The following is a 15,240-nucleotide window of genomic DNA, read 5'->3' as shown; positions in this document are numbered from 1 at the left end:
CCTCAGGCTACCACCCCTGAAGAGGGACAGGAGGGCTGGAAGGGAGCTGGCTGACATGTCCCAGTGCCTGGGTGGCCAGGGGCTTGCTTTCACATTCTTTCTTGCCACAAGGTGACTGCTGAGGCCACTATGCTGCCCCAAGTCCAATGCCATGGGTCTCCCCAGGGCTTGCAGGTGCAGTGCTGGCTGAACCCTCCCCTGTGCAGCAGCTACCCCGAGGTGAAAAGACACGGCTTTTTATGATGTGGAGCCAGCACAGAGAAATTTGCTGCTTGTGGACAGCTGTTATCCTGGGCCTGGCTCGTGTCCTCCAGCACTTCTCAACCTGGGTGCTGCCTCGGGGAGGGGAATAGGGGCTTGCCCACCCTCAGCTCCCTGTGTCAGGCAAGTAGGTGCCACCTCGGGCTAACGGGGGTGAATAGCTGTGGTGGAGCCTAGCAGCATCCTGCTGCCTCTGCAGGGATCCTCTTGGGCAGCGGAGAGTTTTCCCCACCCCCAGCTCTGCCGCTGCCTCTTTGTTTTCTGGCAGAAGCCTCTGTGCCTTTTCATTGCCGTTGAGGCGCCGAGCAGGAGCCTACATGTGCCGCGTGTGCGTCTCGCTGGGAATGTGATGCGGGCTGGGAATCCTGCCGGGCCAGGCAAATCCCCTGCAGGGCAGCGGAGGCCAAACAGCAGCTTCAGAGGTCTCCATCCCATGGACCGTTCCTCCGGTCGAGCAAGGCTTCGAGGCAGCTGGTCTCCCTCACAAAACCCTCTTTTGCATTGACAGCGCTTCTACACCTTGCCACAAGTCGAGTAAGTTGTATGGGAAGGGGCCGGTCCTCAGCTGGGCACTCGGGCTCTCCGCTGTGGTCCTCCCTCGCTCCCGCTGGGAAGGCACCTGAGATTAAAGCAGCGCCAAAGGCTATGGAGCTAGATACAGCAGTGGCTGAGGATTGCCTTGTGCTGCGCCTGCCTCTCCATGTATTTGATCTCTCGACTTCCAGCGGGGACTGAATTCCTGTGCTGGATTCTGGGCTCGGCTCTTGTGAAAGGATCCAATTATTTTAGAGCTTTGAGCATCTCCATTTGCTGCCCATATTTGCGGCGCGCTGGCTGGAATTCCAAGTGATTAACGTGGCTGTGACATCCCTCCTAGGGGTGTTATCTTTGCTCGCTGTCCCCCACCGCCCCCCTCTTCCTCCTCCGGCAGCGAGCGAGCGAGACAGGCAGGCAGAGACAAAGGTCTGTCCTCAACCTGGGCTGTCCTCCCCGTAAGCGGCTGCTGCATGGGATTTCCCTGCCCTGCCTGCTGCAGGTTTCCTGGGCTCGCAGTCGAACACTGGAGCTGGGCGGCTGTGGGCTGTATTGCAGAGGTTTGAACCTGCTGGGCTGGGTGGGCAGGGGGTGCTGCCGGCCTTGGAGAGCTGCCCAATTGTCCTGCCGGATTTTAAGCTGCTTTTCATTCTTTGACTGCGCTTTCCTGGGAAGAGGGGCAGCCGTGCGTGGAGGGGAGGTTGGCGGGGAGGGGGTTGGACGTGGGGGAAAGCTTTACACAGGTGGCTGTCGCATAGTGGGATCTGCCTGCAGACCCTGTAAACCCCCCTTCCCAGCCACAGGCTATTGTCAGCATCGCCGTGTGCAAGCCAGGCACCTGGGAAAGGTGTGTGGAGGTGATCCGTGCCAGGACGAGGGGCATCAGAGGGAAGGGGTAAGTCCCTGGGCTGGGAGCTCTGCTCCGGCTCCCCCAGCTCCCAGGAGAGGTTTCATTGTGTTATCCCGACTTGGCTGAGCGGAAGGGCTCAGTCCCTGCGGCACCTGAGTGTGGGGCTAGGGCTGGGGAGGCACTGCATGTTGCTGGGCAGACCTCAGCCCTTGAGGAGGTTGCTGCAGCTTGGAGCCTCAGCAAGATGCACTGCAGAGAGGGCTGCTCTGTTCCTGGGGGCTTCTGCACCCTGTCAGTGCCGCCTCCCAGGAGATGGGAGGGAGCAGCAGCACCTCAGGGACACAGTGCTGTGGGCACAGGGTGGTGTTGGGTCTCTGTCTCTGTAAAAGCTCTGTCTGGTGGTTCCTAGGAGCTTGCACTTGTGACATGGGCAGTACCACTTGCCCCATCCTTCCTCTCTGGGCTCAGGCCTCCTCTCCATTCCTAGCAGGGGCTAACACTGAACGAGGCTCTGCAGCTGCATAAATCTGGCATGGCAGGAGGCCTCCTGAGGACCCTCAAGAGCAGCACTTGCCCTTGCAGTGGGGGCAAGGAAGCTCCCTCCCTCTGTATCCATTCCCCCTCCCTCTCCTTCTTCCTCTCTCTTGTTTTCACCAAGTGTCAGCTCCTTCCTCCCTAGCCTGAATTTCAGGATAGTGACAGAGCCATGGCCAGTGGTCATTTTTCCCTTCAGGCACAGTTTGTTCCTCTAGTATCTTGTTAGCTTCTCCCTGGGATTGCCACCTCTGCTACAGTACTGGAGGTAGTCCCCAGCTCACATGTCTGTCTCTCTCCTGATGGTGAGATGCCTCGTCTGTCAGACTGTGCAGGAACCCTTCTCTGGTGGCAGCATTGCTGTTAGTGCTGCCATCCTTCAGGGTTGTGATGGAAACTTTCTGCCTGCTGGCACTTCACAAGCACTGCTCTTAGCCTGTGCCAGGGAGCTCCTGGGTTTGTGCTCACACTGCTTAGATTTCTTTCCTTCTCCTTGGGTTCAGATAGGACCAATAGAGTTATGATTTATCCTCCAGACAGTCTGTTTCCAGCAATTTCTGTTGCCTCTTCTCTTGCCTTGTACTTGTTTGTTTTGAGGATGATTATTTGCCCTCTTCTAATGGTGGCCCTTCTCCTTCCTGGCTGTGTGGTTCCTGCTTCACCCCCAGTGAGGCCACCACTGTCTTCCCATGAGAGGAAGCAGGAGAGAAGGCAGCAAAAATGACTTAGGCATTGGTTTGGGGTTTTTTGTGGTCTAAATTCTGCAAAGACCCCTCTTGGCACTGCCAGATACCAGGCTGGTGCTCTGTCCCATGCAGCAGTGCCCAGGTCAAAGCTTCTTGTCCACTGGCCATGTGTCCCTTTTGACTGGCTGGCAGTGCTGCTCTGGGAAGCCACTGGATTTCCCCTGGACAAGGGTGGCAACTTAGGGCACAGCTCTTGCTCTCTGCCTTGCACTGGTGCTGTGCTACCAGTGCTACCTGCCAGGCTCCCAAGGGCTCTGCCTCATGACAGATACCTTCCCTGCCCCGCACTCATCCTGCTTCCTCTCTGGCTGGCACAGTACAGCTCAACAGTACACAGAACAGCAACACAGTACACAAAACAGCAACAGATCCTTTTGCAGGCTGCAGCCCGGCATGTGGTACCACTGCTGCACTGCCCAGCCAGGAACCCGTCCTCACTCACCATCCTGCTCTATTGCCTCCAGACTGAGAACATGGTCTGTTAATCCTGGTTTCCCCCTGAATGTGCTAATAGGAATGGAACCAGCAGGTAAGCCAAGTCCCTGACCCAACCCCACCAGGCCTGGCTGTGTTATTCCACGTCAGGCTCTGGTGGCTCGGTGTCCCCAAGGAGCACAGGGTTTCTGCCCCAGTGCCTGGGACACGCTCCCTCTCTGCAGGTCATTTGGCACTGGGTTTTTCTTGGGTGTTGAAGCGTGGTGCCCTTGCCCAGGCAAAGAAATAGAGGAAAGCTGTGCCTGGCATAGCTCCAGATCCAGGTGCTGGGAGATCTTGGCAAAAGCACGGGCCCCTGCCTGTTCTCTGAGCAATGAGGGGCCCTTGGCAGGACCAGGGCAGAGAGTGGAAGAGTTCTGAGTGGGCTTCCCTTAAGAGGCAAAGCTCTTTGAGTCCTATCTTAGAGCACCAGCATGGACTGAAACACTGTAAAAAAAAAAAAAAATCAGCATCATGTGGGCTTAGGAGGGGCCAAACCCTTGGTGTGGGCACGTGGAGCCCCATGTGCTGTGTCCACAGGGATGGTACCTGTGCTGCTCAGCTGAGCTGGTGAAGCCCTGGGCCTGGCTCTGTCCCATCCGTGTGGCCAGAATTAGGTGCCTGGCTCAAGGACAGGAGAAGGCAGAGGTGACCAGGTGCTTTCTCCCTGTGCCTGCTTGGAGTGCAGGAGGCCATGGTCCCAGACTCTGTTCTCTGGGGAGGTGGTGGGCTCCCCTAAGTGCTGTCAGAGGATGAGCTCTACTGTGAGCTGGATGGGCTCTCAGCAAGGAGGAACTGCCCTGGGAGGCACTTGGCACTGCCAAGAGAACCTTCCTGGGATACAGCCCCTTGCACCTCGAGGAGGGTGAGAAGCAGAGCTATGCCCCGGCTGCTGCCCATCCACGCTGTTGGGCATTCCTCGCAGAGGATGTTCAAGGAGATCTTAGGGTGTACTTTTAGGAGACACTTTGGGTGATACTTTCCTCTTCCTGGCGTGGGGCTGACATTTTCTAGCATGATGCTTCATACAACAGTATCCGGGCTTGGCAAAAGATGGTGCAGCCCCTTGTTTTAGTGGCTGGTGCTGGCAGCACCTGATGATTGGTGTTGAGAGCTCAGCTGGGAGGGGTTTGTGGTGCTAGCAGGTCAGCCTGTCCTTATACATCCATTCTCCTGAAAGGCAGCGGTTGCCAGGGAGAAAATGACTGTGACATCAGTGGGACATGGGGAAGAGAATGAAAGGACACAGGTGAAATTGTCTGTTTCTTTCTTCTGGCATGGACACACTCTTTCTTTCACTGCACCAAGCTGATTCTTGCTGTTGGTTGCTGATTTTGCTTCCCATTGGTTGATAGTGCCACACAAGTCATGGTACAAGGCTCCCTCAGGGATGGAGGAGGGACACAGCAACCTTCCAGGCAGGCAGAGCACAGCATGTTACCACTTCAGCATCCACCCACAACTGAGGGCATTCAGTTGCTTTCCTACCTGCTTTGGTGCAGACCTCACGGGGTGCCAGGAGGAGCTGGTCTTTGCAAAAAGCTTTTGTTGAGGTTTTAGACCCGTGGTTTGTCATGCTGCAAGTGCTCCTTGGGTGCAGTTGTATCTCAACAGGTCCTGTTCTGGCTGGTTGCTGGCAGTGCCCTTCCCCAGCAGTGGTAGTGGCTTTTGAGCTGTCCAGCTCTCAGAGACTGGTCATGACAGCCTGTAATTACAAATCTTACTGGAAATGTAGTGAAAGAACAGCCTGTTTTCTGGGGCAGGTGAGGTCAGGCAGTGAGCACAGCTGATGCTGGCTTCCCATGTGCAAGTTGCAGGGATGCAGAATTTGCCAGACCAGGATGCCAGAAGGGGATTGCATTTGAGTGTAGCTGCCTCTGAGCATCCATTTGGGGTTTTTGTTCATCTGCCTGGTCCCTGGCCCTGCTGTTTCCAGCCTTCAGAGCAGTACTCACTGTTGGCTTGGGGTGCCCAGACAGTGACTTCCCACTGGATGGGTGCTGCAGTGAGTCCTCATTTGAGGGATGCATAGGAGGGAGGTGGGGAGGGCATGATCCCTAGGGATAGGCATGATTTCCTCCTTTACCTGGAGATGCCTGGGCTGGTGAAGTCCATGAGCTGTCTGCCGCAGAGGTGCTGAGGGTGGAGGTGCCCAAGAGCTCCTGCACACTCTGAAGGTGTTGCACCATGAGCTGCTGCTTCAGCTGACTCTTCTCCACACCCTCTTCCAGGCATCAAAGCTGCAGTGCCCGTGGATTATGACCACAGGGGAGCTGTGTTGCATCTGCAAATCTCTGTTGTGCATCAAGGGCACATCTGAACAGGTGAGTGCTGTGCACATGAAAGGATTGCTGTCTTTGTGCTGGGGAGAACTGGTGGGGGGCCATTATGGCTCAGGGCTGTCAGGCTCCTCATTTCTGCCTTCCCTGACAGGCATCTCATATTGGAAGAAAACAATTCCAAGCTCTTCTCCTTATCTGTAGGGCCAGAAAGTGTCCTGTGCTGTGGGTGGAAGGGGGGGAGGTGAACATGAGACCAGAAGCTAGCTGGAGGCCCAGAGGTTGCTGCAGTGTCTTGGAAAGCAAGGCATGAAATGGTTGCCAGAAAGAAAGAGGAATCTGTTCCTATGCACAGGGTTTCATACAGGAAGGCATGCAAAAGGGATGTAAAATCAAGCCAGGTATGAGAGTTCACAGCTTAGCTTAAAATATTTGTGGTTTAAATGGAAATCAATGTGTTAGCACTGCCTGAGGTGACTGAGATGTATGTGGCCTTTGATTGGGAGGCTGGGAAAGGCTGAGCCTAAATGCTGCCTTCCCTGCCTGCGTGACTCTGCAGACTGGAAGCACCCTCCTGCCCTTCTCCCAGGAAGCATCTGAATCACCCCAGCCCTGCATGTCCCCCTTTCCTTCCCCTCAGAGCCGCTGTGGACCCTGAAGAGCTGGAGAGGACGTTGCAGAGGTTTGGAGGCACACCGTGATGGTGGGAGCCATTCCACGGCAGCCACGCCGCTTCTGGGGGGTGCCTGACTGGCAGGCGTCTGCAGCCAGCTGTGCCAAGGACCGCCTGCTGCGGGGCAGGGAAGCTGATCCAGAGACAAGCAGGGGTGAGTAACTGTGGGGGCAGCCAGGATGGGCTGCACTGTTGGGGGCTACACAGAGGGGTTGAGGTTGGCCGGAACATGTGCAGGTTATCTGGAGCAGCCCCACCTCGCGCCATTGCCCAGGACTTTGTCCTGATCACTTGTGGATATCTCCAAGGATGAAGATTCCATAAGGTCTCTAGGTAACTGGTTATGCTTGGTCATAGTTAAACAAAATGGTGTTTTCTGATATTCAGAGGGAACCTCTTATCTAGATATCTAGATGAGATCTCACCGAGCCTTCTGTTCTCCAGGCTGAGCAGTCCCAGGTGTCATATGACACATGCTCCATTCCCTTAATTTTTTTAGTGTCCCTGTTTTGCACTCTCTCAGATATGGCCTCACCAGTGCTGAGCAGAGAGGGAGGATCAGTTTGCTCAACCTGCTGTTAATCCTGTGCCTGGTGCACTATTGTTTTTCTTTGCTGCAAGGGCACATTGCTGGCTCATGGTCAACATGGCACCCACCAGGACACCCAAGGCCCTTTTCATTGTGCTGTTTTCCAGCTAGTCAGTCCCCAACATACTCTAGTTCATGGTTATACCTTTTATCACACCTTTTAAACAGAGTCCCTGGTCTCAAGCACCTTGGCCTGCTATTTCCATATCCCAGCAGGGTCAAAATAGCATATGCAGGCTCATTTTCCACATAGCCTTGATCCACTTGGAGAACAAATTTCCCCATTGCTCACTTGCCCCTAAGCCCTTACTCCACAAGATCAGGCACAGCTGCAAAGACAGGCAAAAGGCAGAGCTGCGAGTCATGGGCAGTTTGTCCTCAGTCTGCTGGTGACTTTCCCTGCATCTCCTCAGCTCTTGCAACCATTTCAGTATTTTTCATGCCTGAAACAAACCAATATGTAGACGGGATTCTCACAGTTCTCAAACTGGACTGAAAATCAAAAGTGAGGCACCATGCTGCACAGAGAAGGGCAGGCCCTTGGAGCTGGCAGGAGTGGGTGGATGGTGACCCTGCTATCTCCTAGCTGCTGATTGAGGTGCTGGAGATGCCTGGTCCAAGCTGGCAGAGGTAACAGGGATGTTGTACAGGTTCCAGTCTCTGCTGTGGGGCTGGCACCAGCCCTGCCTCAGTGCACATGGCCAGGGCAGGATGTCTTGGCCAGCACTGGGAGATGTTGCTGCTGTTGCCCAAAGGGGTGATTACAGGCCTGAGCCCCTGGGACTCGTCTGACCTGCCTGACTTCTGTGCTCCACAACAGCACAAGCGTGTCCCTGGCAGAGGGCAGGCCTCTTCCTCCCCACCTGTCCAGACTTGTCCACAGGTGTCTCCTGCCTGTCTGGAGACTTCTCTCCTTGCCCGAGCCAGGAAGTCCGTGCTGAACCTGCAGCTGGGTGATGCATCAGGGTTTCCCAGAAAGGCACATCAGCCTCGTTCCTATTCCTGTCCCTGGAGAGGGAGATTCAAGTGGGCTGTGTGAAGAGCCACGTCCCACTGGTCCCTTGCAGCTGGAAGCCTGGATGAGAATGGAGATCCGGGGCTGATCCTCATCCTTCTGCTCTCTTTTTTTCCAGATGCTGTGCTGCAGAGCACCTCATAGTAGAGGGCTCCCACAGAGATCCTGAGTGAGAGGAGGCCCAGCTTCCACCCTCTGCCCTTACACCCTGACCTGTGGCACTTTACAGTCCCCCTCCTGCTGCTGCATGGGCTCCGCTCGGAGTCCCAGCAAGTGAGGCTCCATGCGGCACATCCACACAGAGACGCCTCTGCCCCCGGAGCGCAGCACGGAGCCCAGCCTGTCCCGGCCCAGGGGGGAGACACCCTTGGAGCCTTCCTCGCAGTGCTGCACCCACCGCAGCATCCTCATGGGCTACAATGAGACAGAGATCAAGCGCCAGAAGGTTTACCAGGTGTCCATCTTCTCCCATCTCTCCAGCTCCTCTGAGAGCACGGAGCAGCGGGCAGGCACCCGGCCAGCGGTCAAGAGGGGATACCCCGAGCAGCGAACTCTGGAGGGGGGACGAGATCCCAAACGAACTCACTGGGGTGACAGGGGGGTGGATGGGGGCCCTGGGCAGCCTTCCCTGGATGATGATGATACCTTTGAAGATGGTCTGCTGGTGGAGGAGCTCTCCCTTTGTGGCTCTGCCCAGCACTTCTCCCACAGTGGGCTGCGGGTAGTGGAGCACCGCTGTGAGGGCAGCCCTAGACACAGCCCCAAGGCAAGCAGAGAGGACAAGTCACAGGATGTCTCCTTCTCCTCCTTCTCCTCCTCCTCCTCTTCCTCCTCCTCCTCCTCCTGGCCCCAGCACATTGCTTGCAGTACTTTGCACATGAGAGACAGTTGCCCTGTCTCATCAGGGGATCAGCCGATAGACTATGGAGAGAATGGGGAGCCGTCAAGTGGCCACAATGTACTTCACCTTGAATTGCACAGTATTGCACAAACAACCCAGTTGGACCCTGGTGGGAAGAGAGAGAAGCCAGGGAGCAGCCCAGCTCACACCAGCAGGGCTAGTGGAGAAGTGGAAGGGCCAGCAGTGGCCAATGGGTGCAGGGAGTCCCCAGTCCCACAGAGAGCGCTCAGCCCTGAGCCCAGCAACCTGAGCTCCCAGGAGATGACACCCTGTGGGAGCAGCCAACTCAGCAGCACCTGCCCAGCCAAAAGGAAGTTGCTGCCCGCTGGTGAGGTTATGGCCGACTCCTGCTCTGAGGATGAGAGCCTGTCCCCACCAGCAAGGAAGAAGAGGGTCCTGCCATGCCATCCTGTGCCCACAGCCTGCCGCAGCACCGATGCCAAGGGAGCTCCGTTCTGGAATCACCTGCTTCCTGCAGTCAAGGTGAGCATTGCTCCTGGGGGAAAGCAGGGAATGGCCTGGGGATGCCCAGAGCTCAGGACTGTGCTTGTGGGCAGTGTGGTCCACTGTGGCACCATGCCCCATCCTGTCCCTGAGTTGCAGTACTGGTGGGAGCAAGGCAGCAGCTGACAGTCAGCCCTGACACCCATGGTCTGTTTTAACCAGCTCTTGACATCTTGCAGTCACTGGATCCTCTGCATGCAACTGGCTTTTTCTCCTAGAGAGCCTTTATTGGACAGGAGACAACCTCCCCATGGCAGTGAGAGCTGCATATGTCATGAAGCCACTTTTGGTGCCTGATGGCTTCATGTTAAGCCATGATATACCAGCAAGCTTGGAAAGAGGGCTGGCCTCTGCCTGCCTGATGAGGAGGAAGGCAGATGTGTGGGATGCCTTGAACTCCTAGCCATGATGCCCATTAGAGCAAGTGACCAGTGGCAGGCAGTGGGACTGGACATGCTTTGACCAAGGAGCCCAGAGCTGTGTGCAGAGATGCCACTGGCTTTTCTGCCATTTTGGGGTCCCTGTGGCATATCCTCAAGGTGCCACAAGCTCTCAGCAATGGGGAAGACATGTCAGGTTTGCAACCCTCCCTACCAGCTGCCTCTGCTTCCCCCTTTGTTACCCTGCCCTTCTTATCAGCCCCCTGCCCTCACCCTGTTCTGCCAGCTGAGGCTGCAGCAGGCTCAGGCCAGACGTGGCACCTTCTTCTTTTTCTCTGGGGCATCCCATGGTGTGGGGACCCACAGGAACTGATGTCAGAGCTACTCTGGCTTCTTGCTGCCTGGAGCTGGGTCACACCATCCATGGCACGCAGCTCCATTGCTGCCTGCCTTTTTCATGACTGTCCCCCAGCCCAGCTGTCCCCAGCACTGTCCTTGCAGAGTGAAGCCCTCCAGCAGCTTCCCTGGGTTTTCCCGCCTGGTCATGCCAGCCAGCTCCATCATCCCTTTGTGTTGTGCTACCCTTTGTGTGGCTTCCAGAAGGGAAAGCCCCTGAAAAAGGGACATCTTTAAAAGGAGGCTGCAGTGTGACTGTGGTTTTAACTCCCCCACCCCACAGCTGTAGGATGCTAGCTGTGGGTAGGGGTGGCACTGCTTGGTGGCACTGCTGAGGACTTTGCATGAATCACCAGGGGACAGAATTTTTCAGAGGCTGGTCGGGGAGTGTTCTTGTAGGTGTCACCAGTCCCTGGGAGGTGCAAGGGGGTGTCATTGCATGGCTCTGTCTACAGGTGTCTTGTCACTGGGGCTGCTCCTGAGACCTGCTTTCTAAAGAGGGAACAGTGTGTTGTACCCTTGGGTACCAAGACCCTCATTCCCAGCTGAGCCACTTCAGGTTTTGGGCAGCCCCATGTTCCCACCAGACACCCCAGTCCTTGTGCCGCCCTGCTGGCCACTCCTCCAGAGGCCACTGATGGCTGCCCAAGGACAGGAGCCTGTTCCGTCTGCTGGGACCCTCATGGGAATGTGGGGCAGGGCAAGGGACGATGGCACCCCCAGGGGTTACTGCCCTAACATGGTTCTCCATTTCGTGTCCTCTCCAGAGCTCTTCAGATTGCACTGCGGTCGGGAGGAGGCTGAAGAGTGGGCTGCGTCTCAAATCGTGAGTGTCCTGGCAGCCCTGTGGGATGGACATGGAGGCTCAGGGTGCCTGCCCACCTCAGTGCCCTGCTGCCCCATGGGAGGTTCACCTTGGCTTGAGTCCTCTGCCCTGCCCTGGCCCATGTACCTCCCCTCCATAAGACTGCAGATTGGGGTGGGGGGTGGTGTTTCTTCTTCCCCTGGGATGTAGGAAAGTGGGTTCAACCTCTAGCAAAGGTATGGGGGACCTGGAGGGGGATCTACATCCCAGGGACATGAACAACCCAGGGCTGTGTGCTCTTCACTCCAACACCAGTCTTCTCTACTCATTCCAAGGCGACATCTCCGGACCAGCCTCCGGAGGGGCACTCGGTCCCCCACAGTGCCCTGGGCCACCACCACTGTCAGCCATGCTCTGCTGGGCAACTTTGAGGTAATGGTGCCTTTCTGCTGGGGGGAGGTGGGTCCCGGGGACTCCACACAGGGCTAGCAATGAGTGTGAGAGACTGCACCTGATGTGGGGCTGGGCTGATTGTCCCCAAAAGGCCTGGCGTGCAGTCGCCACCACGCAGACCCACCAGCAGCATGGCTCAGCCAGCAGATCCTTGGGTGGAACCTGCTGAGAGAGGTGCTGTCAGGCTGAGCCAAGGCACTTTCACTGCTTCTCCCTGTTAGATGGTTGGTGTTATTCCAGCAGTTCAGGGTGGGTCTGTCTCAGAATGAGGTCTCTGGGCACACAAGGGCAAGCAGGCAGCTGGGTGCAGTGAAGATGGGAATGACTTCACCTAGAGCATTGAGGCAGGGGGTAGGGCTGGTGTTTGAGATTCCCTAACGCTTCCCTCCCTCTCAGGAGTCCATCCTGAAGGGGCGCTTTGCACCATCGGGGAGGATCGAGGGTTTCACGGCAGAGATCGGTGCCAGTGGCTCCTACTGTCCCCAGCATGTCACCCTGCCTGTCGACGTCACCTACTTTGACATCTCTGAACACAGCGTGCCCTCGCCTTTCCTGGTACATGGATGTGGGGAGCTGGGGGGCTGTACCCTGACACCCTGGGGCAGCCCCTCGCTGTAGAGGGTGGCTCAAGTAACCACCTGTTAATGGAGATGGCTGCCTGTGCCAGGAGCAGTCTTTAACCCAAAAAAGGGAAAGAAGAGGGAACATACAGGCTCTGCTGCTTCATGGTTGCCATTGTCATCACCTCTTTTGTCACCACCTCTCAGTTTCTTCTCCTGGTTTGGAGAGGGGCTGAGCTGGGGGTCTTCTTGTTGACTTGTACCAAGTGTTCCCAGCAAGGGAGTCTCAGGCCCGTGCTGGTTCCCAGCTTTCCCTTGGCTTTCTCCCTCTCTCACACGCTGTTTATTTTGCCCCAGGGAGTGATTGACTTGGAGGCCTTGGGAAAGAAGGGTTACAGTGTCCCCAAAGCTGGAACCATCCAAGTGGTGAGTCATTCCCTGGCCTGCACTTGGGATGGGGCTGGTTGGGCTCTGGTTGCCCTGCTGGGGGTGGGGGGGAAATGCTCCATGATGTTGTAGGCAAGGCAGCAGCTAGAAGGGGTGTCTCCTGCAGAGAGGTTGCATGGCCACCAAGACAGCATAGCAGAGGGGAGCATAGGGTACCTAGGGTGCTGTCAAGGAGACAAGGTGATGGGAGAATCAGGAAGGGAAGAGGTGGGTGAGGGTTTTGGCAGAAAAGTGCGTATGTGCAGTGGGAATGGGATGTGATGGAAGAGGAGCATAGGTGTGAAGGTGAGTGGAAAGAGCTATGGCATTCAGGCTAAGCCCTCTAGGATTTTTGTGGGGCTTTCTGGATTTTTAGTCCAGCAGTTTCTGCTCCCAGATGCCACATCTCTGCCCTGCATCCTTCTCAGTCTCACCCCCTACCCCTCTGCCCCCAGACCTTATTTAACCCCAACAAGACTGTGGTGAAGATGTTCTTGGTGACATACGACTTCCAGGACATGCCGGCCAACCACATGACCTTCCTACGCCATCGCATCTTCCTGGTGCCCGTGGGGGAGGAAGAGGGGTCCACAGTGGCCCCCAGTGACCCACTGGGCACCAGCCCACCCCGCAGGGTCCTCTGCTACCTGATGCATCTAAGGTAAAGCATGCCAGGGGGATGGGCACCTGCCCCAAGGTCATCCCTGGGCTCCTCTCTTGTCTTGTCCCAAGCCTGCAAGACAGGAGGAGGGACTGGGGAGGAGCAGGGACCAGCTGCTCCTTTGGGGAGGTTGGAGCTGCCACCCTGCCCAAGGGCAGCTGTCTCTGTCCCTCTGAAGGCAACCAGAGGGTGGCCACATTGGCCAGGGGCCAAAGTAGTCAAGGGGGTTGTGCCCTCACTGAGGATGCCCTGCCCTTATCGGGGGAGCCTGAGGTCCCTTTGTCCTGCTTGTCTCCATGCAGGTTTCACAGCTCCAAGTCAGGGAAGATCTACCTTCACGACGACATTCGGCTGCTTTTCTCCCGCAAGTCGATCGAGGTGGATTCGGGGATCCCCTACGAACTGAAATCCTTCACAGAGATGCCACGGAACCCCTGCTACTCACCCCGGGCCTGACCTCCTTCACTCCCCGCCCCCAGGGCCACTGGGGAGCCTCCAGCCCAGCACTTTGGGGAGAGAAAAGGGCCAGCAAGCACTGCTTTGACATAACACCCACCCTCCTGACCAGCATGGACACCACGCTCTGCAGCAGGGCTGGGATCACCCAGGGCACTTCACCAAGAGGGGCAGGGGCTGAGGAGCAGCCCTGGCACTCCAGGGACATGCCCAAGCCTTCTGCTGGCACTGCTCCCAGCTTGGAGACTTGGCTGTTGGCTGAGGTGGGTGGGTGTGGAGTGAAGAGATGGACTGGAGCTGTGAGTGAGACCACCCTGGTCTCAGGTCTGGGAGCAGAAAGTGTGGAAGAGTTTGTATTTATTAGTATTTATTGTTGCTGGGAGCGCAGAGGAGGCTCGTGCAGAGGATCAGAGGTGCTGTGCTTGTTCTTCCCCTCAGCCCTGCCTGCACCAGGCTGCCTGTGTTCAGGCAGGGCTGTGGGGACTGTGAGGGTGACTAGGGACAGGGAAGCCTCAGCCAGTGGAAGGGAGAGTGACCCAGTGCTTACACAGGGTGCAGCTCCCAGATCAGAGGTGTCTTAAAAGCCCACTGACAGGCTGAGCCTCGCTGGCACCAGCTTTGCAGGGCCAGCCCAACTCCAAGCAGCTTGGAGAGGCCTGTGCTTATCTTCTGAGTCTTTTAGGGTAAGCCAGACCCCAAGAGACCTATGGCTGTCAAGGGAGTGGCCACTGCCAGGTTCCTGAAGGTAAGAGACACAGCTGCCACGTGGATGGGGACCTGGAGGTCTTTGCAGGAATATGGGGATAGCCCTCTGGGCAAGAGCCTCCAGAGCACGTGAGCTGTGAATCTGAGAAGATTGCCAAAAAAAAAAAAAAAAAAAAAAAAAGGAACTTTGCACTGTCTGTGGGTGGGGTGAATCCCATGTAGGAGGCAGCTTTGGGCAGAGTCTGCCAGCAGGGTGATCAGGAGCTGGAGGATGGTCAGGAGCCCCATCTTAGAAAAGTGGGGATACGGGGAAGCAACAGAGGAAATTGGACTCTGGGACTTGGGCTGGTTCCTCAAGAGCAGGACTGGGAGAATCCAGACTGGAGCAGTCAGAGGGACAGGGCCAAGGGTAAAACAAGCTTGCACATTCCCTGTCTGTATCACCTCTCTGCCCTTTGAGGGTCTCGGCAAGGCTCCCCTGCCAGCCCAGGCTGCGGGGATTCCTCTGTCAGAGAACGAGATGGGGACAGGCACATCAGCTCCCACCGCTAGGGCTGAGACCCCAGCGCGGGGCGCTCAGTGTGGGGATGGGCCAGGACTGGGGCTGTGGGGGCCAGGTCCTGCCCTGCCCTGCCCTGCCCTGCCCGAGTGCGGCCGAGCGGCTCTGGCCCTGCTGCACTGGGGTTAGGAAGCCTGAACCTGCCCGTATACTCACAGTGGGGGCCTGAACCCCCCTCACACCGGGGCCCTGGATCCCACAAGCCGTGCATCTGAACCCCCCTCACACCGGAGCCCTGGATCCCCCAAGCCGTGGATCTAAACCCCCCTCCCACCGGGGGCCGCTCCCCACTGCCCTGGCCAGCGGCTCTCGGGGACCGCCATGACACCGGAGTCCCCCTCGCCCCCAGGTCACCGGGGCTAGCCCTCTCGCCGTGGCCCTGCGAGCTCGCAAAGGCCGTGCCGGTACTTTTCGTGTTCGTTTCTAATTTAATAAACATCCGTTTGGAGCTCCAGAACGAGACGGGGGCTGCCGCGCCC

The 15,240-nt window shown here is 57.0% G+C and overlaps 1 protein-coding gene across 4 annotated transcripts in view; it reads left to right on the top strand.

Moving 5' to 3' along the window:
• ATOSB (atos homolog B) overlaps nucleotides 1-15,218 on the top strand; it is a 38,774-nt gene extending 23,556 nt beyond the window's left edge. For 2 of the 4 annotated variants that reach the window (XM_036403199.2, XM_054517910.1), the window contains 9 exons: nucleotides 5,631-5,723; nucleotides 6,319-6,505; nucleotides 8,074-9,339; nucleotides 10,904-10,962; nucleotides 11,277-11,373; nucleotides 11,791-11,949; nucleotides 12,312-12,380; nucleotides 12,836-13,041; nucleotides 13,344-15,218. In XM_036403199.2, the coding sequence (XP_036259092.1) occupies nucleotides 8,239-9,339; nucleotides 10,904-10,962; nucleotides 11,277-11,373; nucleotides 11,791-11,949; nucleotides 12,312-12,380; nucleotides 12,836-13,041; nucleotides 13,344-13,497 (1,845 nt within the window). In that variant the 5' untranslated portion in view covers nucleotides 5,631-5,723; nucleotides 6,319-6,505; nucleotides 8,074-8,238 and the 3' untranslated portion in view covers nucleotides 13,498-15,218. Of the gene's footprint in view, nucleotides 1-585; nucleotides 796-1,592; nucleotides 1,691-5,630; nucleotides 5,724-6,318; nucleotides 6,506-8,073; nucleotides 9,340-10,903; nucleotides 10,963-11,276; nucleotides 11,374-11,790; nucleotides 11,950-12,311; nucleotides 12,381-12,835; nucleotides 13,042-13,343 lie in introns of those variants that run through there. The other 2 variants (XM_036403200.2, XM_036403201.2) reach the window with 2 other exon arrangements.
• The last annotated feature ends 22 nt before the right edge of the window (nucleotides 15,219-15,240 follow it).

Source organism: Molothrus ater, chromosome Z, assembly GCF_012460135.2.
Source record: "Molothrus ater isolate BHLD 08-10-18 breed brown headed cowbird chromosome Z, BPBGC_Mater_1.1, whole genome shotgun sequence".
Lineage (NCBI taxonomy): Eukaryota > Metazoa > Chordata > Aves > Passeriformes > Icteridae > Molothrus > Molothrus ater.
Note: the sequence above shows the minus strand (reverse complement) of the source record. Positions and strands in the feature narration are given on the sequence as shown.